Below are 26,189 nucleotides of genomic sequence, written 5' to 3' on the forward strand. Positions count from 1 at the left end.
AATAATTTTAATAAATGTTGTTTATTATGTCTCTGCATTGTGCAACATTCACAAAGCAATCCCATAATGTACTATTAAAAAACTTCAAGCAGCTAAAACTATTGGGTAAATAACTTCTTTTAATCTCCAGATCCATCTCTGAGATGTATGCAAGCGTTTCAAATCTATCATGACATCTGACAGGAAACATTAGCAACGGTTGTGTTTCAGATGAACTCTCAGTAGATGTCAGCCTCTCCCATCCTTGAATATTTCACTAAGCATATCACTAAACATGTCTATATGCTTGAATTTCTATATATTATCATCATATTACAGCAAAATCCATCATGATCCAAAATCCAGCATCTCTGAATCTAGCCCGATGCCACACAAAATCACAGCATCTGAATATGCATACTTCCCTTATATGTATAGAATGCACAACAGTTTGTCAAATAAGTAGTACTGCAGGCAGGGCCGTAGCTAGAGGATTCGGGGCCCCCTGAAAAAATATTGATGTGGGCCCCCACCACCCTCCACCAATATATCATATACTGTACAATAGATGAGCATGGAGGCCCACATATAACAGAAGAAGGTGATGTTGTTGTAAAACCTTTATTTTAAAAGTTAAATGTATATAAAAATTACAACTAATAAAAAGAAATAGTCAAATAATAATAAAACCAATTTTTTAAAAGTAACAGCAAAATAATGTTTTTTTTCCCCCATCAGTCAGTTATAATTCATAAATCAAAAAGTAAACATTTATAAATTGACAAGAATGCATTCAAATAATAAAAAAGTAATTTATTTTCTTATTTTTTAATAAAGATAATATTATTAAATAAAGATAATGTATTCATTTAAGTGCAGTGTGTATTCGTGTTTTATTGATGTGATAAATACATCATCAGCCGGCAGGTTAGGTGCATAATGCAATGCGTCGTGACTCGTGTCAATATTTTAACTCTATTTACAACAGTGTAAAAAGACAGGAATTTTGACCACATAATCATTCGGTCGATTGTGGTGCGTACCAATAATGAAAAGTGAAAGGACCCGGCAGGCTGTAGACGGTAGTTTTCTTATTCCCAGCAAAATAATAATAGGCTACAACATGTCTTTAAGAACGTCTTGATCGACTGGGATACAACAGCTCTCCTGGCCTCACTCTCCTTCTTTTCATGGCGTTTCTGGTACCCTGGTTCATGTTTTCTTTTCCCCGACATTTTGTCAGTCAGTCTCCTGCTCTTCCACCAAGTTCATGGTTAACTTCAGGCACTGCCGCCTCAACTCTGATTGGTTCTGTTCATGGCTGGGGTGGGACTTTTATTGGGTCCATGATGTTTGTCACTGACTGAATAATTAATAAATACTTTAGATCGGACTAAACCATTTATAGGGAGGTAAGAGAATATTTGGAAAAAATATTTAACCAAATTGCATGATTTTGTGGTTTTCATTTAAATCTCAGGCATACAACTAATATAAATATTAGAATTATTCATACAACAGGGGACTATATAGTATAACTGCAGGATTTTGTGGGGCCCCGTGGGCAGCGGGGGCCCCTATAATTGTCACCACCTTTCACCCCACTAGCGACGGCCCTGACTGCAGGTCTGGATAGCCATTATACAAAAACACAAGGTAAACAATTCCCACTCCTTCTAAAGAGATTCTGAAATCCCATGAAACCATGTTCACACTATACACATTCATACTTATGGAAAGTAATTTATGGTCAAGAAGTAAGTTCATTATTAAATGCTATTTATTTGCCAGTATGTGATTTCGGACGCAGCTAATGATTCACAGCAGACAATTCCCCTTGACATACAATAGCAGACATACAATTCCCCTTGCTGGAATACAGTGCTCATGACTGTCATGACATAGATATCACTGAAATACAGGTTAGAGTCCTGGGATATTGTGTCAGGTATAGACATTTTATGCATGGTCTGAAATACTCAATATTTCTCAATATATTTATTCTAATTACACCTACATTTACGGGGGATAAGCCATATCATATCATAAAACTTGAATAATACATGATTTTCACAGAAATCATTTCATTTGGCCTTACAAACTAAAATCACTATGCATTCACTTTGGGAATCATTGTTCGGAGTATGTTTGATATTTGTGACCCAGAACCACAAAACCAGTCAGAAGTCGCACGGGTATATTTGTGGCAATATCCAACAATACATTGTATGGGTCAAAATTATCGATTTTTCTTTTATGCCAAAAATCATTAGGATATTTAGTAAAGATCATGTTCCATGAAGATATTTTGTAAATTTCCAACCGTAAATATATAAAACAATTATTTGTATGAGTGAATGCAGCACAATGGCGAACATAAATGGACAACTTTAAAGGCGATTTTCTCAATGTTTCGATTTTTTTTGGCACCCTCAGATTACAGATGTTCAAATAGTTGTATCCTGGCCAAATATTGTCCTATCCTAACAAACCATATATCAATGGAAAGCTTATTTATTCAGCTTTCATATGATGTATACATCTCAATTTCAGAATTGTGACCCATGTGACTGGTTTTGTGGTCCAGGGTCACATTTGTGATGTCACAGGCATCATACTAATGGTAGGCTAGAGCTTCCCAAAGCCCTTTTATATCTGTCGAGGGCATGACATGATGTATATTGTAGGCAGTAATTATGAGCAACATATTCAGCAGAGAAAGAGAGAGAGATCCTAGAGAAAAGCCATTGTTTCCAGCTTGCCCGACTCTGTCTCCATGGTGATGCCTTTAAAACAGGCTGTGGTGACACATATACGGTATACATTTTCAAAGCTGAGGGCTGTTTTGTGTCAGGCAAAAATAAAATAAAAAGTAAAAAAGAGTTTACATAAAATGTTGACCATTGTGACATATTAGCAAAAAACAAATACCAGTTTCTCGAAATAGTCCCAGACTGATTTTCACTTCCAGATTTTATATGGATGTGTGTATCTGTGATTTGCACCCATATGTATGTGCGCACAAGCAAGAACCAACAGAAACAAGCTCACACACACATTCCAAACTTGTCCGCAAGTCTTCACTGTGCCAGAAATAATTGCTCTGCCTGACTGTCAAACTGTTTCTCACATTAGAAAGGACTGAAATTATAATTGCAAGGAAATCCATAACACTTTATGCCAACATGAAACAATAGGGCTGGTCAATAATAGCTGAACTGATAGCAATTTAGTCTCTGTAAAAATCTTTAGTCTTCTGATTTGAGCAGCCCCAAATATACCGTCACTCCACCCACGTACACTAGCTCTCCAACAGACAAATACTCTATTTATAGTGCAAGGATCATTTATATTGAAGACTCAAGAGCCTGTGTGCTCATGTCAGCCTACTTTACAGAGCTTTCTATGGGAACAATCATTAAAAGTTAGCATGCGGACATTCACATCACTGTAACAAAATCAAAACATCCATTGAAGTAAGATATACACAACCACAGTAAGTGTAGAAACTGAGCATCAACTGTTCTCCTCTTAGGTAGATGAAATAGTTACACAATATAGTTCAACATGTTCTCCGAGTGCTTCTGTTGTTCTCATTTATGGGTGTTGTAAAGAGAGTTTTGTCTTCTTTCACCATTGTCTTGATTGTTTGGGGTTGTTACTTTGTAAACAAATAATATGTTTAAATTCAACAGAATTTGAACCCTATACAGTACACAAAAAAGAACATATTAGCTGCTTTTCCACCGTCGGGCCGAACGGTTCAAAGAACGGTGAGGAATGGTTCCATTACAATTTCCACTTGAGCCTGGTTCGGCACAGCAAAATTAGCAAGCATTCACAGTCTGGAATTCTCAGGGCAGTTGGATAACTGTGCTGAATCGTGCTGGTAGAACGCATGTAGTGACGTCGCTCTCAGGATTGGCCACCTGTCTGTTGCCTGACTACCAGTTTCTCTATTCGACCGACGTAAACACGTAAAGTTAATAAAAAAACTTAAATATCCATAACATGGTCGCTATTTACATCTCATACCGTCTGTAAATGTCAGATGTGTGGACAATATATATTGAGGCTATGATATAAATGTCTATTGATGGAGACTTTGTTATATCATGCATATCGCAGTATGTAAATAAATGCAGTGCAGGACTGCTTAAAATTAATGACATGTTAGGGTGAAAAAAAAATGTGTATGAATGAGAAAATAAAGCGGGGGACATGCTTAATGTTCAAAAGAGTTATTAAACACGATAAGCCAGAAAAAAGAATGTTGTACTCACGCTCGAAGACTGACATAACTTTCAGAGACTGAGGATGTGTTGTGTAAAAAATGTGCTTTAAAAGAGCTCCTGTGCCCTCGTTTGAACATCCTCCTCTTGATGGTTCAAAGAGCAATCACAACTCACAAGAGACTTTTCAGAATGTCCACATTCAGCAAGTAAATATAGAGCAAACTGAAAGCCATTTGAGTCAGGAAGCCGAAAACTAGACAGCAATGTGACGTTTGCAGGATACATACTAACCACAATCAGGGTATAAAGTTGCACAACATCCGCCACCTCAGAAATTATTTAATCAGCAACTATTCAAGTATAGCCACAGGTGCTATTCTGCTTTAGTATTCACTCCTGCAACTCCTGTTATTTCACTGTCCTCACACTCAAATGGTGGAATCAACTTTCCCACACAAGTTAACATTGTAAACATATGCAATAATAGTTTGAAAAAATCATTTTTTTTTTTAAATGGAACAGTTTATTGAACTTTTAGACAAATCAAATAAATAAATAAATAAAAAAGTTACATATGTGTTTTTGTTGAATATCATATTTGATATATCCATCTTTTTTGGCTCCGTCACACTCGGAGGAAAAAAAACACCTACATTTTCTCAAAGAGGCCCAACAACTTGCAATTTGGTGCAGCTGTTGATATTTATATAGCCATTTGACAGCTTGTAATGTAAATCATTGAGATCTTTTTAATAGTATAGCAGACCTTACATATAATGCATATAAAGTCAGTCGTCACTTTATATCTCCCAATAATGTCTTAGTAGGATGACATTTAAATGCTTAGTTCCCTATCAAAAGCTTCTCTCCATGCTGTGTTTCATACACTAATGAGAACGTTCTTTGTTCAACCGGTTGTGAAGCATGTGTGGCAAACACGCCAAGAACTTGAGGGAAGAGCAAGCTGCTCTTGTGTTTGAGGAAAGCAAGTGCGAGCACTGCGAGTTGTTTTCCATCAAAGGGCTTTGGGCTAGACTTGCTTATTTCCAGGGGAAATAGAGGGAGAGACGGGTCCTTCTCTTTCTTTCGTGCTCTCTCCAGATAGAGAGGTCCTTGAGCTCGCTTCCAAAGTGCGCCTTGGCGTTTCTTCGGACCGGGCAGAGGATTCCGCCTCTCTTGCTTCTGCTGAGATGGAGTTTGAGAGTGCCACCTCCGTGTGCTCCTTGCGTGATGATAAAACACATGAGGAGATACTCAAGGTGGTGTCTCATGCAGTGGCCAGAATACAACTGGACTGACAACAGGAGCAGGAGACACCAAAGCTCTCAAAGTTAGATGACAGATTTCTGTCCGGTGGCCAGGGGGAGAGGCCTCAGTGTCGGTCTCTATCTCCATGATGAGTTAACTCGCTCATGGGGAAACCCGTATTCCTCCCGTGTCTTTGTGCCCTTGACATCGACTTATTTGACTATCGTGGGTGCAAACACACGTGGTTATATGATGATGCACCAGGTGGAAGAGATTCTCGCAGGCTATCTCTCCCCTGGAAGTGCATCATCAGCCAGAGCTCCACTCTGTTTGGTGACTCCGTTAATGCAGTGGTCAGCAGCTTCCGGGAGGCAAACAGGCACGAGGAGGCATTTGATAAGTTTCTCCGAGCTCAAGGGCTGCCGACCACCCAGCCCCAACCCGGTCTGGCTCCTAAGCGGAGAGAGGTCCAGAAGTAGTGAGTAGTGAGTCATGCTCCCCCTTGTAGAGATTGGGGACTAGCTTGCCATTCTCAGCAGCCTAGGAGGAGAAAGGGGCACAAATTTTATATCAAAATGTAGCTCCTTTCCGACACCCTCATGACACCGCTGTTCCATCCCCACCACCTTCGGTGTTAAATGTTCAGTTGCTTCCTGTCGTCTCCTAGAACACAGAACATTTAACATCCCCCAACAAGATGATGCATTGAAATGCATAGATTGGTTTGTCACAAGCGATCTCAAAGACGTCTATTTTCATTTAGAAATTCTGCCACAACACAAGAAGTTCCTGAGGTTTGCTTTCAGGGGTGAAGCTTACCAATATTGGGTCCTACTATGGTAGTCGCCTACATAAATCGCCAAGGCAGACTGCGGTTGCGCCGTCTGAACAGACAAGCACGGCAGGTTCTGCTGCGGGCTCAGGACAAGTCCCTCAGATTTACATTCCTTGGCATTTTGAATATGTGATCATAATTTTTGTCCAGACAGGGTGTGACACACAGGGAATGGTAACAGATTTCTGAAAGATTTTACAAAGCAGAGGTGGGCCCTCTTCTTCTCTTTGAATCACCCAGCCTCCCTGGGTCTGTGTGCCCAGACCGCGTCTTAATGCATTTCCACCGATCACTCTGCTCCTGGGAGTCCAAGGCCAAGGTCCATCAACAAGGGTCTTGCTCTTATTGATAGCACCTCGTTGGCCGACCAGAGCTTGGTTCTCAGAAATAATATCCTTCCTTGACGGCCTCTCCTTGGGCGATTCCGGTCAGGGGAGACCTTCTGTCTCAGTAGCAGGGGACAATGTTTCATCCCCGGCCTGAGTTTTGGAATCATCACGTTTGGGCCCTGAGGGGGACCAACTAAGAGATGCTGGGCTTCCAACTGATGTAGTAGAGACTATTCTGAGTGCCAGGGCTCGCTCCACTATAAGAATTTATGCCCTTAAATGGTGCGTCTTTGAAAGGTGGCAGTTCACTGCCAGATTGTTTCAGTGCTGGAGTTTCTGCAAGAACAGTTGTCAAAAGGCACGTCCTGCTATTCTCAGGGTATTTGTGGCCGCCATACTGGCTTGATTGACGGGGTTCCAATGGGGAAACACCCACTGATCGCTCACTTCATTTGTGGAGCTAGGCGGCTGAGGCCTCCATTCAGAGCAAAAGTCCCCTCGTGGGACTTAGCCGTAGTTCTTGAGGGACTGGTCAGGACCCCTTTTGAGCCACTAGAGCAATGTTTCCCAACCTTTTTTTGTTGCCACGGCACAGTTTTGATAAGTAGTAAATCCCAAGGATTATGCCAAATGGCATATTAAAACTGGATTTTATATTAAAAGTAGTAATCACATTTAATGATGTTTCATTAACAAAGTTCGGGAGGAGCTTTATGACTTCTAACACTAGTAACTTTCCAGCTCTACCTACTAAATCACTTCTTGATATAATTTAAAAAATCTGCGCAAGAATAACATAGAGTTGATATACTCTTTGATTTCTTCATAGAATTTAACATCTTTAACAAAATCAAAGCAACAATGGGGAAATGAACTTGATTTGCAATTTTCAGAAGAAGCATGGCAAGATATTATAAATAAGATTCATTCAAACTCAATCTGTTATTCAATTCAAAGTAGTTCACCGCCTCCACTGGACAAAAGCAAAATTAGCTAAATTTTCCCCAAATACAGATTCCTTGTGTATAAGTGTAGAGTTGAGATCGCTAATCATACACAACTGGTTTTGGTCATGTCCTAAGCTTGTTAACTCCTTCCCCCATTTTTGCAATATTTTGTATGACTACAGAACTCTGTTTAGATAATAATGCTAAAAATATGATTGCTTTCTCGACTTTAGTAGCTTGACGTCTTATATTGCTTAAGTGGAAGGACAGATCTCCTACTTTTAGTCATTGGATTAGAGATCTTATGTATCATCTTGCACTAGAGAAGATTCAGTACTCCACTAAAGGCTGTAGTCAAACCTTTTTCATTATTTGGCAGCCAGTGCTGACTTACAAATGGATCAAAATGTATTTTTTTCTGTATTATATTTTGTTTGTTATTTCTCTTTATTTTTCCCCCTCCTTTTTTCTATCTGGCCCTGTGAGGCCATAATAATATGGTACAGAATAGTCTGTAAGATAATGTGTAATGGTGCAGTTGGGATGGGGAGCTTTGCTGGAGAAGAGAATTGATTTAATCTTAATCTTTTTTTTTTGTAAAGTTTTTGAAATTGTTGTTATACAGTGCTGGTCAGAATTATTTGCCCCCTTGGTAAATATGATCAAAGATGGCTGTAAAAAATAAATCTGCATTGTTAATCCTTTTGATATTTTATTAAAAAAAATTAGCAAAAATCTAACCTTTCATTGAAGTAAAAGAATTGAAAGTGGGTAAAAAATCAAATTATGAAATAAATGTTTTTCTCCAAAACATGTTGGGAACAATTGCAACCTCCTTTTTCCAAGATAACAGCTCTGAGTCTTCTCCTATAATGCCTGATGAGTTTGGAGGACACCTGACAAGAGATCAGAGACCATTCCTCCATACAGAATCTCTCCAGATCCTTCAGATTCCCAGATCCATGTTGGCGCTTCTTCTCTTCAGTTCAGCCCACTCATTTTCAAAAAGCTCTTTTTTTTTGTTTCATCTGACCATAGAACCTGTCCCGTTTGAAGTTCCAGTAGTGTCAGTTACTTTTCTAACGTTCTATGACCAGATGAAACAAAAAAAAGAGTTTTTTGGCAGCAAACACTTAACATGGGTTTGCTTCATACAGGGATAAAAAAGTAGCCCATGTGTAAAATGAAATACTCTGCTGTATCTTTAATGATGTGGCATAATTTTCTAATTTTCTGCCAGAGGTCCTGGACATCTTGTTCAGATACATGGCATCATGGATTCGATCAAATACCAACAGATAAAAAATCAAAACCTGACAACCTCTGCTAGAAATCTTATAATGGGCCATGTTTGGATTTTCCAACAGGACAGTGATCCAAAAACAAACATCAAAATCAAAACAAATATGTGTCACTGAGCACAAAACTAAGCATCTGCAATGGCCATCCCAGTCCCAGACCTGAACCCTATAGAAAATGAGTGGGCTGAACTGAAGAGAAGAAGCGCCAACATGGATCTGGGAATCTGAAGGATCTGGAGAGATTCTGTATGGAGGAATGGTCTCTGATCTCTTGTCAGGTGTTCTCCAAACTCACCAGGCATTATAGGAGAAGACTCAGAACTGTTATCTTGGAAAAAGGAGGTTGCAAAAAGTATTTAATAAAAGGGGGCAAATAATTATTCCCAACACATTTTGGAGAAAAACATTTATTTCATAATGTGATTTTCCCCCCACTTTCAGTTCTTTTACTTCAATGAAAGGTTAGATTTTTGCAAAAAAAAAAAAATATATATATATCAAAAGGATAAACAATGCAGATTTATTTTTTACAGCCATCTTTGATCATATTTACCAAGGGGGCAAATAAGTCTGACCAGCACTGTATTATACTATTTAAAATGTCAATAAAAAGACTTTGAACAAAAAACACATGCATGTGTCATTATAATATTAACATTTTATCAACAATGGAGTTGCAATGTTTTTGACCAGCGAATGACAGATTTTGTCTGTTACTGGAACAGCTGCATCTGAGGCAGTCAGTGCATCGCATTCGTTTTGGACAAAATATCATCAAATAATAGATGAAGCAGGATATTTAAATCAGCATATTGGCTATAACTAGCAGCAAATACTAAGACTCTTCTCCGCTCTTCAAATACAAAAAACATTAGCCTTTATAGACATAGTGATTCTTGAGTAAAAAAAACCACTGTACTTTTGTACTGTAAAACCTTTGCATAGCAAACAAGCAGAGATCTCCAAACTGCGTGCTGCAGTTCATTCACGATAAAGGCAGGGTGGAGTTATGAGGTTTTACTGACAGTTTAAGGATCCAACTGAATTACGAGGTTTAGTCACAAGCTATTTTAAATCCTTTTCATTGGTAAAATATTTGTAAAATCCACTTATTTCTAATGATGTGACCAAGCCAACATAATAAAGTCAGTTCAGAGTGCCAAAATTGACTCAAAACGTTGCACTGATTGTTGATACCAACAATGGATGGAAACAATATAAGAGGGAGAGGAGGAAGAGTGCATGCAAGAGGTGGTGAACAAGGAGGAAGAGGATGAGGACGAGAAAGAGCAAGTTGTGGAGTATGATGTCAAGGCTGGATCTGGCACACCAGAGGGTTTTTTCCCTTTGCCTGACAAGGGAAGACATTACCTGTGATGTGGAGAAAGTCCTCAGGCAAGAAGATGTATGCTGAGGCAGAATAAATCTCTCATTGACCTTGATTTTGCAATTGCACAACTCTTGTACTGTAGCATGCTTTTCATTTAGAGGTTTTTATTTTTATTTTTACTTTTCGGCTTTTGCAGTTGGGTTCCTGTATTTTCACAGTATGCAAGTGCTGAATATACAGACATTCAATAGGCCTACTGTACAATATTCAGTGCAATATTATACTTGCAGTGCATACAGTATACAATTTATTCACCTTACTACTGTAAGTTGTGATTACTATAATTTTTTACATAACTGCAAAATTTGTTTACTTTGTTAGAATATAATTTTTTTCTGTAACTGTTTCCCATTTTTTAACGTAGTGTCTAATGAATGATCAGTAGTGTTTATAATATTGACTTGCTATGTGTATGATCTGAAAGAATTATGTGATTTTGAGCACAGATAAAATAGTTTTGAGTCAATTGTTTGATTTTGTTAGATGAGTCAGGTTTTCTGAATGTAGTTTGAAGATTTGGTTTTGTGTTTAAGGTTTTGAGAAAGTTGGTGATGGTTTCGAGAAATATGTTTTAACAATTCAGAAAAACTGGAACATTCCCATAGGTCAACACCAACACCTCGTAAGGGAACGTCTGGGGTTACGCATGTACAAGACACATTGTCTACAGCGGGGAAAATAAGTATTGAACACGTCACCATTTTTCTCATTAAATATATTTCCAAAGGTGCTATTGACATGAAATTTTCACCATATGTTGATAACAACCCAAGTAAGCCATACATACAAAGAAACCAAAACAAATAAGTTCAGATATTAAGTTATGTGTAATAATGTGAAATGACACAGGAAAAAAGTATTGAACACATGAAGAAAGGGAGGCGCAAAAAGGCATGGAAAGCCAAGACAACAGCTTAAAACTATTAGTAATTAAAAAGCAATCCAGCCCCCTGTCCGTGCAAATTAATAACTGCTGGTTCAGTCCCAACGGATGGTCTACAAAAAGGTCTCATTGCCAAGGTGTCACACAAGACACATCTCATGATGGGTAAAAGCAAAGAGCTGTCTCAAGACCTTCGCAACCTAATTGTTCCAACACATAATGATGGCATTGGTTATAGGTGCCATTCTAAGCTTCTGAATGGTCCAGTGAGCACTGTTGGGGCCATAATACGGAAGTGGAAAGACAATCATTTCACCATAAATTTGCTTCGACCAGTGCTCCTCGCAAGATTTCTGACAGAGGAGTGAAAAGAATAATCAGAAGAGTTGTCCAAGAGCCAACACCAAGTTGTATGGCATTTTTAGGGTAATGTGCAATGCCATTTCTCCTCCAAACATGGTGTGTATTATGGCATCCAAACAGTTCAATTTTGCTCTCATGTGACCACACTATATTCTCCCAGTATTTTGCTTTTTTTGCTTACTGGCTTTTCCAAATGTTGTGCAGCAAACTTTAAATGAGCTTCAACATGCTTTTTTTTCAGTAATGGAGTCTTGCATACAGGCCATGGCGGTGGAGTGCATTACTTACTGTTTTCTTTGAGACAACAGTACCTGCTATCTGCAGGTCTTTTTGAAGCTCTCCACAAGTGGTCCTTGGCTCTTGGACAACTCTTCTGATTATTCTTTTCACTCCTCTGTCAGAAATCTTGCGAGGAGCACCTGGTCGAAGCAAATTTATGGTGAAATGATTGTCTTTCCACTTCCGTATTATGGCCCCAAAAGTGCTCACTGGACCATTCAGAAGCTTAGAATGGCGCCTATAACCAATGCCATCATTATGTGTTGGAACAATTAGGTTGCAAAGGTCTTGAGACAGCTCTTTGCTTTTACCCATCATGAGATGTGTCTTGTGTGACACCTTGGCAATGAGACCTTTTTGTAGACCATCCGTTGGGACTGAACCAGCTGTTATTAAAAGGGGGCTGGATTGCTTTTTAATTACTAATAGTTTTAAGCTGTTGTCTTGGCTTTCCATGCCTTTTTGCACCTTCCTTTCTTCATGTGTTCAATACTTTTTCCCTGTGTCATTTCACATTATTACACATAACTTAATATCTGAACTTATTTGTTTTGGTTTCTTTGTATGTATGGATTCCTTGGGTTGTTATCAACATCTGGTGAAAATTTCATGTCAATAGCACCTTTTGAAATATATTTAATGAGAAAAATGGTGACGTGTTCAATACTTATTTTCCCCGCTGTATTTGCCATTCTTCACGGATGCCTGCATGGCTTCTGCGGACAAATAGACTCTGGGGATTCTGTGACGTACTTGGCCTTTTTGTTGTCTTAATTTCATCCTGAAAGAGGACCTTTTCAGGATTATATTAAAATCATAAAACCATTATAATAATAATAATAAATCAGATGACAGAAGGCCAGTTGAAGACTGCGTATAACAGGCTTCACAGCACAGTGCCTTAGAAATGTATGTATCTAGTACGATACAAATTAGAGGTTGACTGATGTACCGTTTTTGCTGATTCATCTGCAGATTCTGCACTGATAACTGATGAATTAAAAACTGTCACTGATGCCTCGTGGCATTTGTTTTGACACGTGGCGCTACACTCTGCATGGAGCGGAATACTCCGATGCGGATTTAAAACAATGGAAGGTATGTATAATGCCCCGGTCCTAGTCTGGCCCGGTTCTACGGGGGTGATAGAGGTTGCTAGGGTATCGTATTTGCGAACAGATTCGGCAAACGCTCAGTGCGCATTCGGGTTTGCTTTCTGGAGAGCATGAAAGGTTTTTGTTTACAACATGTTTTTTGCAGCGTTGAGCAATGCAACTAATCACAGACATGTCCGTTGATCTCTTGAATGCAATAGCCAATCAGAGGTGTTTAAGCTAGTCAGAATACACATGAACTGTTCAAAACAGTTGATACCCAATATTCCACACATTGCGTAGGTAACTATAAAGTTTACTCTAATCATAGAATATTGTAGGTACAAAATGAATAGTGCTCCAAAGTTGTCGTCTTTTGGTGAATTTCTCAGTTTCGAAGCTAAAATATGTCACGCGGCCTAGGCGATTTGTGTAGAACCATCGATTTTTTTTATGAGAGGGGTGGTTGGGGAATCTGTCCAAATTTTTTACAAAATATAAATGTTTAGCCTTTTGTTAAAATGACTTGTACTGTTTGAACAAACTCTCTGTATGCTAGGTAATGGAGGACTTTAGGTTTGCAGGACTTCAACGAACAGCCTCTGATTCCCAAAAAGTGCTGAGATAAGGTGCAGATTGTGCTGTCAGCGCTTATATGCTTTAACTTTGTTTGTTTCTATAAAATATGTACAAGACTGAATCGATGCAGGACTTATAGGCCTAATATTCGTAATATTCTGGAATAGCGACAGTAAATGCTAAAGTAAAATTTGTATCATAAATAGCAGAGCCGATCAGTCCTATACGCACACTATGCAAGTTGCGTAGGGCCCCGCAAATTACTCAAGGCCCCGCCTCTCCCTCGTGTCAAAGCGCGTCAAAATCAAAGTTTAGCCTACAACATCGATGTGAAAATAAAGCAGAACTATCCTTCTGGTCATGAAAAAAACACCATGAGAGTGAATTGCGGGAACAGCAATCAGGTAAACTTGTGTTCTCTCCTCTCCAAGTTTGATGTCAGCAAAGAACAGTAAAGTTAAGTTGATGTGCATCTCTCTCTAGTCTGTCTGTCTAACCCAGCTGGGCAGTGCATCTTCTGTCTGTGTCTTGCTTGCTAATGCCGGCCACTTCCAGGGCTGTGTTCTGTGACTTTGTGCCTGACAAAAAAAGTGAGAGTGAAATACAACTATTTATTACGTTTGATAAACGACAAAGGGCAACGGTGTTTGTTTATAAACTGCAGCTCGGAAAAGATAACCGCGTCGCACGTTAACATGCGTTCATATGAAGAAACGCCCCCTTTCCAGCAAAACATCTGTGGGGACCAGTACAATATGGGCGTGATGGTACTCCATATTATAGCGGAACATACTTTTAAAACAAGACAATGATTATCTAGTCTCCAAGTCAGTTTAGTTACAACTCTGCAATAAAGCAAGATGGAAAGCAATGTATTGACATTGACTATTGATTTATCGGCTATATTGCATTTAAAATGTTAATTGGCTGGACATACTGGTCAATATGGATGCACATCCCTCAGTAAATAATAACCACCAAGTATTGCTTTTATCATTTAAATTTTAAAACACAGTGACATGCTATGGCAAGCCATTTTAGCTTTTATTAATTCACAGGATGCATTTTTGATATCAATAATTAAATTTGTACAATTTAAAATGTGAATTCTTGATATTAAGAATGTACTTTTTCAAGTAACAATGTCTATTTCTGAGATCAGGAATTACATTTTCATTAGTACTACACTGAACAAAATTATAAACGCAACACTTTTATTTTTGCCCCCATTTTTCATGAGCTGAACTCAAAGATCTAAGACTTTTTCTATGTACACAAAAGGCCTATTTCTCTCAAATATTGTTCACAAATCTGTCTAAATCTGTGTTAGTGAGCACTTCTCCTTTGCCGAGATAATCCATCCACCTCACAGGTGTGGCATATCAAGATGCTGATTAGACAGCATGATTATTGCACAGGTGTGCCTTAGGCTGGCCACAATAAAAGACCACCCCCCCCCAATCCGAAAACAAGTCAGTATCTGGTGTGACCACCATTTGCCTCACGCAGTGCAACACATCTCCTTCGCATAGAGTTGATCAGGTTGTTGATTGTGGCCTGTGGAATGTTGGTCCACTCCTCTTCAATGGCTGTGCGAAGTTGCTGGATATTGGCAGGACCTGGAACACGCTGTCGTATATGGCGATCCAGAGCATCCCAAACATGCTTAATGGGTGACCTTAATGTTAATGTCCGGTGAGTATGCTGGCCATGCAAGAACTGGGATGTTTTCAGCTTCCAGGAATTGTGTAAAGATCCTTGCAACATGGGGCCGTGCATTATCATGCTGCAACATGAGGTGAAGGTCGTGGATGAATGGCACAACAATGGGCCTCAGGATCTCGTCACAGTATCTCTGGGCATTCAAAATGCCATCAATAAAAAGCACCTGTGTTCGTTGTCCATAACATATGCCTGCCCATACCATAACCCCACCGCCACCAAGGGCCACTCGATCCACAACGTTGACATCAGCAAACCGCTCACCCACACGATGTCATACACGCTGTCTGCCATCTGCCCTGTACAGTGAAAACCGGGATTCATCCGTGAAGAGAAAACCTCTCCAAAGTGCCAGACACCATCGAATGTGAGCATTTGCCCACTCAAGACGAACTGCAGTCAGGTCGAAACCCCGATGAGGACGACGAGCATGCAGATGAGGTTCCCTGAGATGGTTTCTGACAGTTTGTGCAGAAAATCTTTGGTTATGCAAACCAATTGTTGCAGCAGCTGTCCGGGTGGCTGGTCTCAGACGATCTTCGAGGTGAAGATGCTGGATGTGGAGGTCCTGGGCTGGTGTGGTCACACGTGGTCTGCGGTTGTGAGGCCGGTTGGATGTACTCCCAAATTCTCTGAAACGCCTTTGGAGACTGCTTATGGTAGAAAAATGAACATTCAATTCATGGGCAACAGCTCTGGTGGACATTCCTGCAGTCAGCATGCCAATTGTAGCTCCCTCAAAACTTGCGACATCTGTGGCATTGTGCTGTGTGATAAAACTGCACATTTTAGATTGGCCTTTTATTGTGGCCAGCCTAAGGCACACCTGTGCAATAATCATGCTGTCTAATCAGCATCTTGATATGCCATACCTGTGAGGTGGATGGATTATCTCGGCAAAGGAGAAGTGCTCACTAACACAGATTTAGACAGATTTGTGAACAATATTTAGGCCTTTTGTGTACATAGAAAAAGTCTTAGATCTTTGAGTTCAGCTCATGAAAAATGGTGGCAAAAACAAAAGTGTTGCATTTATAATTTTGTTCAGTGTAGTTAAAGGAGGGAGGATTGTAGTGGGAGCACTGGGGTGTCAGGTGTGACTGTGTGGCAATGGCAAATGGTTTACATGGCTCATGGGTCAGGTAGGAGGGCCCCTTAACAGAATTTTGCTTAGGGCCCCAGGGAGGTCAGGATCGGCTCTGATAAAACGTAATAGTTTTTTTAATAGTTTTTCTGGGCACCACTTAGGGAGGTGTCCCCACAAAAATACGCCCCTGGTTTCAAACGCTGAAGTTTTAGTTCAGTGCTGAGATCTGCATGCTCTCAAGTCCTCTCATTATAACAAAATAGACAATGCAAAAAAGAGATTAATTGTGTAGTGTAGACAGCTTCATTGATTATAAATGAGATGAAATCAGCTTTTTAGTGATTATAAAGAAAGCACTTTTTTGAGCGCTGCATATATAATCCATGCAGAATTTGAATTAAAGTTTAGTTTTTCATGCTGCTAAGAGGACCAACGACCACGTACACGCTGCAAAGTTAATATTTATATATTTTATTTAAAAGTACAATACAATTTGATGGTTCAGTCAATACTGTTTATTTTTGTAATAAAGTTCAGCACTATTTTACTTTCAGTGTTATGTTTTAATTCAGTATATGTTTTAGAAAATATTGATTAATTAATCGGTTATCAGCAAGTACTACCTAACTTAGTTATTGGTATCTATAAAATCCAATATCAGTCGACCTCAAGTTCAAATAGCAAGATCTCTCCCAAACTCTTGGTACAGGATCAAGACTCCTCTTTTATCAGTTATTTGCGCTAGGTTTTATTGTACTGTATTTTTATTAGGTTTATTTGGTTTAGTTAGTACTTCATTATATGCACAGGAAGCATTTAATTGCCTTTATCTAATTTCTGTAGCTAAATAAGTCACCCTTTTTAAAAGCATCTGCTAAATGTAAATGAGTCATTAGTCTGTAGTCCAAAGAGAGGTGACAACAACACCAATAAAGACAGATTTCACTCGCCACGGAAAGCTAGATGGATACCACGGTTCCGCTCTGACTTACTGTGCGTTGGTTGAATCCATACTGTACTCTTCTGTGTACCTGGATAAAGCAGATATGGGCGACACAAAAGGGGAGAGAGAGTTTTCAATAAAGGACACATGCAAATTATAAACATGCAAAAACATGCTGGAAAAGGCTGGGTTGGCCACAGTCCTTATGAAAAGCACTGCAAAATAATATCTGACAGACATCTTTGTCAAATGTGTGTCATTGTGCTGTGACACACTGCATTTTCACAATGTGTTTAGGTTATGATTTTTTGAAGTGCCATTTAAAAGCTTTGAGCACTGAGCTGGATCCATAATCTGGATGAAAACCACAGGAGGATGGAGTTTTCATAGCCACAGGGTTGCTCTGTGTGGCTATTTAGTTGACACAAAAATGGATGATCATGATATGGATCACATGGAGGTTAGATGATGACTGCATTATCACAAACAACTTGATAAATTGAGAGCAATATTGCTTTTAATGATTGATGTAAAATAATATTGCACCAAATATTGGCGTGTACAACTGTCAAATAGGTGTAACTGCAATACAACAGACAATGGAAAAACAATTATTACTAATAAGCAAAGGAAACAGACATTCCTGAAGGAACAGGCTGAGTGAATATCCATGTCAAATGAACTGCATATTCTATCTGAATTTATGGGCCAAATGTTCTCGGTGAATGGATTACATTAAATATTCCCTCTGTGTGGTGTGGTGAGCAGTGCAGTATTTCAGCTGAACAACCACAGGGCTGTGAAGAGCACCATCTCTCTTGCACAAGCAATGCAGTGTAGCTGATCAATTTTGCTGGCAGAAATTTATATTAAGAGTCCAAAGGCAGGAGGCCATAACCCCAAATAAACCCAAACTCAAAAATACTGCTGCATGTGTTTTCTCAAGGGACATATCGTGTGTGTTCGGTGCATACTTATTAATCACAAATTCAAAAACCTATTATCTCAATGATTTCTTTATCACCTAGTTAAACACAGTCTACATAGTTAGGGTCACTAACATGACAAAATGTATTCAATTACTGATTGTACCCTTCCTCATCACTGCATGTTTTACTCAAACATTAGTCTGTAAATGTATTCACTCCATTCCAGTGAAGGCTAGTCAAGCGTACAGTAAGTGCTCTGCTGATATTATTAGTGTTATGTTATCTCCCAGTAACCTTTAAGTGGTGCAAAAATTTAAGTAGATAAAAGACATTGCGAAACACCTTTCACTGAAATTACATTCACGCTATAGATAAAAATTACTCTATTTCAGCACGTTCTCTCTCTCTCTCTCTCTCTCTCTCTCTCTTTAATACCAACTGATAAAGTATTGTATACTTTAAATGTTTTTTTCACCCAAAAATACTTTTTGTGCGAACAATTTCTTGTAGGACCCGGCAACTAAAGTCACAATTTCAAATGCGCCACATTTCATCTCATCCGACGCCATAATTAAATGACTGACTAAATACATAAAAATCACAAGTCCTGTTAGAATGGTCCCATTAGGATGTAAAATCACTGCATTGAAACATGTTCTTTTATTCAGACAGCAGGTACAGATGTTTCTAAGTTCACCGGAGCGCACATTAGAGATCTCGTTCCACTTGAGTCACAGAGAAGTCACAGAGAAAACTCCTAAATCTTGTATACAAGCACCAATAACCTCAAGTGCTTTGGATGTGAAGATTTAGGCCACAAACGTTTCTCTTGCCCGCATAAGAAAGTGGATAATGAATAGCAGTTGCCTGTTGGTTCAGCTGAGAGCAGATCTTATAAATATATCAACAATACTGATACAGCGGAAACAAGCGACAGAATAAAAGCGAAAGGCTTTCAAAAAGGTCATCAAGCACAGTGAGGTGAGTGAAAGAGCAGTGAGCAGGCTGGATGTAGTTCTGCTGTTGTCAGGCATTTAAGCGCTGAAGTTGAGGATGTGGATAATAGTAAGAATGTGACTCATATATACAGTCAGTAGAGGAAGGCTCAGTAGATGAGTTGGAAGGACTCTTTCACTGTACTGATAATAAAATGATGAACAATGGTCTGAAAGGGCAGAGATGTCAAAAGTGATTAAATGAGACTTGTATACTGTAGCTCAAATTAATGAATTTCTTGATGAAACTAAGGGTAAAAGTGTTGAAGTGATCGATTTTTTTCCCAAACTTGGACAAGTTTATAACATCGTTTATAACATCTGTAATGTGGGCAAGAGTTAGCAGTTATGAAGAGCTTTCACAGCAGAAACGCTTAGACTAAAGAAACACATTACTGCAATTCGACAAAGGAACTAGAAAAGAGAGGATAAAGAGGGGAAAAAACTAAGTAAACACTATGGCTAACATCTTCACTCTTATTAACAACTTCTTGACTCTTTTCTAACTAATCTCTCTTTTTTAGGCCTTATGGCTGGTATCCCTTAATGTTAATGAGATGAGGGATAAGAGGAAGGCTAATACCATTATAGAATTTATCAGGTTAAAAAAATCTAGATGTGATTTTCTTGCAAGAAACTGTGAATAATGGGTGGGTGGAATGAGTGTGTTCTTAATCATGTGACTAACTTGAGTGCATGAGATTTTTCTTTTTTCTCCAGCCTTAAAAGTTAAAATTCTGTCTAAAAAAATTATTTTCTAAAGAAAAAAGGAACCACTATGTTTTAAATTTATTGTTTCAGTGTGGGAAACTTGAAGCTTTGTTGTCTAAATTAAAAGAATGGTGTAAGTTTTAAGGAGTAGTGTTCTCATCCATACTTTTTATTTATGGGCCCAAGAATAACAAAAATAGAAAGCAGATGTGTTGCTTAATTTTTTGTTCGGGCATCAGGCAAAAATGGCAATCTGGCTATCACGCAAAGGTAAACTCAGTGGTGTGGGGTCAACTGATCCATAAAGGTTTCCATTTTAAAGGGTTTTGTGTCAATTTTAAAGGGTCAAATAAAATCAAGGTTAAAGGTTAAATATGCTTATTATCACCTGGTCAAAGATCGAGAGACTTTTTAACTATACTTGGGGAGTGAACCAGTGTTTGTTATTTATTGTTATTACACAATTGTGTGTATGTTTGTGTAGTTCTTATGTAATTTTTCAAATAATTAAAGGATCTTCAAATTCAAGTGTCTCTCTCTCTTTCTCTCTCTCTCTCTCTCTCTCTCTCGCTGTCATACATCAAAACTTTGCAGAAAGATCTTTACACTTGTGAAAGTGCATCTTTACACTTTTTTAAGGGTCATTCATGTTCACACTAAGGATGATAACTATTAACTATTACTTTATAATAATCGTGCTAATTCTGTGAGAATAGTTTCACACCACAGCTATAACACAGATAAACTTTAAAAAAAAGACCGTTAATTAGAAAGTTATGCCATCTGCCACTTTAAATGAGTGAGCTCTTCATAGTTGGGTGACTTTGTAAAATCCACATTTCATTAAGGGAGAAAATGGTGCTGAAATTCAAATATACTGTTATCAATTATTATTTATAAAAAAAAAATCTTTGAGGCTCAGTGCAATTATTTACCAATTAGAATAGAGTGTTTCAGAGAGTCATCTCATTTACAGGTGACTGCAGTTCAAATCTGTTATTCCAGATTAGTCCATTTTCCACAATGCCTGCTTAACTATGCCCAGATGCAGTTTATACAGGCATGAGTGGAATAATATATCAACCTGTATGACTTTCTCTTTTCCGTAAAACACAAAAGGAGGGATTTTTGAATAATGCACTGGATGCTCTTTTCCATGACATTACAGTCAATAGGTTCTGGAGCTGAATCATCAAGCTCAAGGACTTCTGTCATTTTAAGCCTGACCATCTCTTGACCATCATAACATTGAAAAAAGCATTCTATAACCTTTTGTGTTCCACAGCAGAAAGAAAGTCAAGTCACTGAGGATTAGAACAACATAAGGGTGAGTAAATTCATTAGAAGGATCATTTTGATCTATCACTTTAACGGGTAGAAAATGGAGTGAAACAGACGCTGACGAGACAGCTCAATGCGCTGCAACTGAAGAAAACACATGCAAATAGAAAAAACACCAATTAAGGAAACATCTGCATCCATTTGTTTGGGATCCCAAAGTGACGAACTGGCTGGGGCCACTTAAAGCCCTGATATACTCACAGCGAAGTTATTTTTCGTTGTTTGCTTAGGGGTAAAACTAAGTTTGTAATACATGAGCAGCGATATACTGTTAGCAAACATCCGGCGCCGCCCACTCTGCTGAGAACGACAGTTAGATGAATATGTATATGTGTTGAACGCTTTCCTCCCAATAACAAAATAAACGCACAATAAAATTGAGGAAACAGCAAGCATTCTTTTAAATAAAGCATAAGAAAAGCATTTGATCATAGCAACAAAGTTTGCACGAGCTCTGCAATTCGTAGCAAACTTTTCTAGAAAGGTTGTTGTGGCCTGATTTGTTCGAAATTACGTCACATCAATTCGTTCTTCGGTTTTGCTTAAAGTATATCAGGGCCTTTATTTTTCAATGTGTTGGTGTTGACCAGAAAAGTGAGTTTTTTGTTTATTTTAACATTCTGATCAAATGTGCGTTGTGTATGAAGGTAACTTAAACTCATAACATGTAATTAAACGTGTTGCGTTCATATTCTGGGCTCATCTGCTTTTATGTACATATGTATGCATAATTAGTATGGTATTTACTGAGTTTGATAATATCATAGTTCTTTTATTATCACTGTATAATGCATTAAGCCACGATCAGAACGTCCCCGAGGATGAAGGGGGTTTCGTGACATCATCGCGTACAAAAGAAGTCCCATTTCATTGGCTAGGCGCCAATCAATAACTCCTTTGTGCCCCATTTTACATATTTGAGACTACTTGTCTGCAGCTTCAAATTCAGAATACAGGTTTGTGACTATTGCGAGTGCAAATCTGCACCATGTTTTGTAGTTGTGAATATTTTTTGCTGCGTGTTTCTGTATTTGGTTGTGTTGTGAATATTTGCAGCACGTGTTGTCAAACTGATGTTTTCTTTATTTGCTGTGCTTAATTTTGTGTTTTTTCTACTTGCATGTGTTTTCTTCTGTTGCAGCGTCAAGCTCTCTCAGCCACCATAGAAACATCTGTTTTGAAAGTACAAGTTCACATACATCACAGCAGCAAATTAGCAAAGACCTTTAAAGCAGCAGACTCTGCTGTATGGATCCTTGAGAGCAAATAACTGGCTAAAAAAAAACTTTTGCTGTTGCTCCATCCAAGAAACTGTCAGAACTTCTTATTCTACAGGGAACTGCTCCCACTTACATCCCCAGAAAATCAGGAAGAAACCAAACGACCAATCAAAATAAGTGACACAGGGAGCCACATACAGTAGGATTTATGCACAATAACGAGATGTAGGAATGATTTGAACAGTCTACCAAAAAGTGAGTGGATGAACCCTACCCCCATCCTAACAAACACACTCCCATTATACTGATTGCTGTGAGCCTGGCCAGGTGGCAGATTTTCAAGCTTTTTTAGCACTAAAAACATTTGTGTTCAAAGTTACCACAATATCATCTGAATCACAGTAACATCTGGGGCATCTTTATAAAGCTTTACACAACCATTATCCAAATAGCACGTCTAACACTTTGTTCCAATCCAAAGTGTCACAAAATGTATGCTTTGATAAAGGTAAAATTAGATACGGGATGATTTCTGCCATATTTTACAAAACCCAAGTTCTTTAAAACAATGGAATAATATAATAAAAGTTCAAGCAGAATCATTTACTGTAGGGGTGCTTAATCTTACTGCTGGAGCTCAACTTTCCTGCAGAACTGAGTACTAACCACACACACACACACACGTTGGGTTCCCATGTTTTATGGGGACTTTCCATAGACATAATCATTTTTATACAGTCAAACTGTATATTCTATCCTCCAACCCTACCCCTAAACCCAACCCTCAAAGAAAACTTTCTGCATTTTTACACATCTCATGGGGACCAAATCATTTAACCAGATCAAAATATTCTGGTATTATTAAATAGTGTATTAGAAGAAGCCACACTCCAAGTAGAGTGGGCTCTGATCCCTAGGGGTGAAGCCAAGCTGGGTACCTCATAGGCAAAGAAATTGCATCAGTAATCCATAGCAATAAACACTGCCTGGTGACAACAGAACCTTAGAAGCCCCCCAAAGCAGTGCAAATCTCTTACAAAGTTTTCAGCAATAACAGATCCTTGAGAGTCTTAAACTCCTCTGAGGCTCATCTGAAAGACTACATCAAGGTCCCGGGAAAGAACTCGCGGTCTGCAGATAGACCTCAGCCATCTGGTTTTGCGCAAAAACAAGATACCATGGGATGCTTCCCCATACAAACTCCATCAATGTAAATGTGTCTGGCCGAAATAGTGGCCATGTAACTTGAGTGTAACGGGGACCTGAAAGATGTTCCAGTAGGAACCAACCGGGAAGTGGACTGGGTCCAAGTGGTGCTGAGGTCCAAGACCTGGACCTTAGAGCATAGTTTCCTTGCAAAGTAAGCTCCAGCATTTAAAATGGTCACACTTGTGACAGCAACCATGTGTATCCAGGTGACCCTAGACGGTCATCCAAAACCGTTATGAGGGGAGCCGTCCACCATAACGACAGCAACATGCCTCAATTGTAGGACCCAAGGTGGAAGCCAGGGTCTGTCTGAAGCAGCCACGCCTAAACCTGTGACCCAAAAAGGGTACTGAGATGGGTCCAAGTAGCGCTGATCGCACTTTGATGCAACGAGACACCACCTTAGAGCATACAGTTTTAGAGGGAGCTCCAGCATTTAAAATGGTCTCAACAACCTACATTGAGAGACCAGAATCTATGAACCAATCCCCCTCAGAAAGGATAGCCCCATAGGGTTAGACACTAGACAGTCACCCAGGACCTCTAGGAGAGAGACCTTCACCGTAACGACGACAGCAACATGCCTCAAGTGTGGGACCCAAGGTCGAAGCCAAGGTCTGTCCACATAGTTCCTCTACAGGATATCTACTCCTTGACCAATTTACCTGACCAAAGGATGATTAAAGTACATTTTCATTATCTGCATAATTAAATATTATTTCACTGTTTTGGGGTTTTCTTCAGGGATATTCACCAGTCAAAGTGGTGCCTTTTGATAATGAGGACAGCAATTAAGAACACCTTTGGATATTAGAGAGAAATAAAATAAATGGTTAACCATAAAAACTATGGTTATTCTCTCTTATTTGGCCTTATTAGGCGGATCAACTGAAACTAAATGCGGAAGCATCCGTGCATAGAATCCATCGCACGTAGAAGTACTGCTGTAGCGTTTTTCGCACAGTCTGGATGAAGATACGAGAGAGTTCATTCATGAAGTTGTGTGAACAACACACGGCATCCGTATAGAACCGAACACATGCGCACTTTGGTCAGAGCGGTAATAATGCGATTAAGGTGTTTACATGCCTGCTTATTGCATTTACATGAGGTAAAGTTTAATCGCAATATTGCCAAAATCCCATTATAATCACATTATGAGGGTGCATGTAAACGCACTGATTGTTGTATCAACTTAATCCAAGTTGGTCAAACAATATAACAAGTTCTGTCAAATCAAAAATAATAATGTTTTTACTTGTCGATCCAAGTTTAATAAGTTTGCATTTAACACTAAGCTGAGCATTAATATTATACAATAGTGACATAAAACTTACTTATTTTGTCTAACTTTTGTTGGACAAACTGAAAAGGTTATATAGAGTTACTTTTATATTCCATAACAATTTGAAGATACTCACTCAAATGGAAGAAACTTCACCAAAGAGGACACTAATTATACTCTAACGGTGACTTGAAACAACTTTTACAGCAAAATATAATAATAATAAAAAACACTACATAATGCTAAAACATATATTATTTCTAAATAACAAACATAAGTCCACATGCTCACACAAATTGAGTGCATCATCAGTGATTAAACTGAGCATGCTCAGCAGCCTGTTAGTTGAACCCTAACCATCAAACATTATTAGGTATTTACAGTTATGGAAGTGTAAAATATTTAAAGTAAAGTAAATTTGTTTAGTCATGTTTTTACGATTTTATAAATATATTTTAGATCCCTTAACCCTACCCCCAAACCAAAACACCACAACATTTCTAGAGAGTATATAAAATGTAACGGCAGAAAGATTTACAATGACAATTATTAATATATTCAAATAATATATATTTTTTTAATCTAAATTAAAGGCAGGGTAGGTAGAAATGGTCTAAAAATTTTATTTTTCAAATTTGTTTAAACTTTATGTACATATCAATACATAATTAAAATGTAAGTACTCTGAAAAAGAAAGTATCAAAATCGAGTGTCTGTAGACCTCTCACGACTGTTTTAAAGTCATCTCATTATTTCCATTCACTCCACCCCCTCATTTCTGTGCTTCTTCCAAAGCCACGTCCCCAAAACACATGAACGCGCGACTCCGACCGCTGAGCTAGAGGACGCATTATTTACCTGAGACAAGCGGAGGGGAAGGGGCATTTTTTTGCCTGGTTTGCCTTCACTAACTGCATATGCCGGTACTGTAAATTTAGATTGCTCTTTCTCTGCCATTGTTTTGGTATTCCTAGGTTCAGTGCCTTCTTCTTCTTCTTCGATAGATTTTATTGGCAGCTTGCAAACATAGTGCATTACCGCCATCTACTGGACGGAGGTGTGATCAGGTTCCGTGCCTCTCGCACTCCTCAAATCAAACGGTCGCGCGCAAGTGGGTAGGTGCTGTGTGGCAAAAGGGTGGTTGCCATGGTTGCGAGAGAGTGACAGTCGCCTAAGCCAATCCTTTGATTCGTCCCGAATCGAAATAATGAGCTGTGTTTAATACAGATTATACGGTCTAGAGTCACTTGATTTTTATACTCTTTTTTTCAGAGTTCTTACATTT

At 38.7% G+C, this 26,189-nt stretch overlaps 1 protein-coding gene across 16 annotated transcripts in view; it reads right to left on the minus strand.

Annotated features, from left to right (window-relative positions):
- The window catches only part of kcnt1b (potassium sodium-activated channel subfamily T member 1b), a 91,758-nt gene that overhangs the window by 46,190 nt on the left and 19,379 nt on the right, over positions 1-26,189 (minus strand). For 2 of the 16 annotated variants that reach the window (XM_084114422.1, XM_084114415.1), the window contains exon 2: positions 17,264-17,302. The exons of 13 other annotated variants lie outside the window; for them this stretch is intronic. In XM_084114422.1, the coding sequence (XP_083970548.1) occupies positions 17,264-17,302 (39 nt within the window). Of the gene's footprint in view, positions 1-4,262; positions 4,475-17,263; positions 17,303-26,189 lie in introns of those variants that run through there. One more of the 16 variants, XM_084114412.1, reaches the window with a different exon arrangement.

Source organism: Abramis brama, assembly GCF_963993115.1.
Source record: "Abramis brama genome assembly, chromosome: 5".
NCBI lineage: Eukaryota > Metazoa > Chordata > Actinopteri > Cypriniformes > Leuciscidae > Abramis > Abramis brama.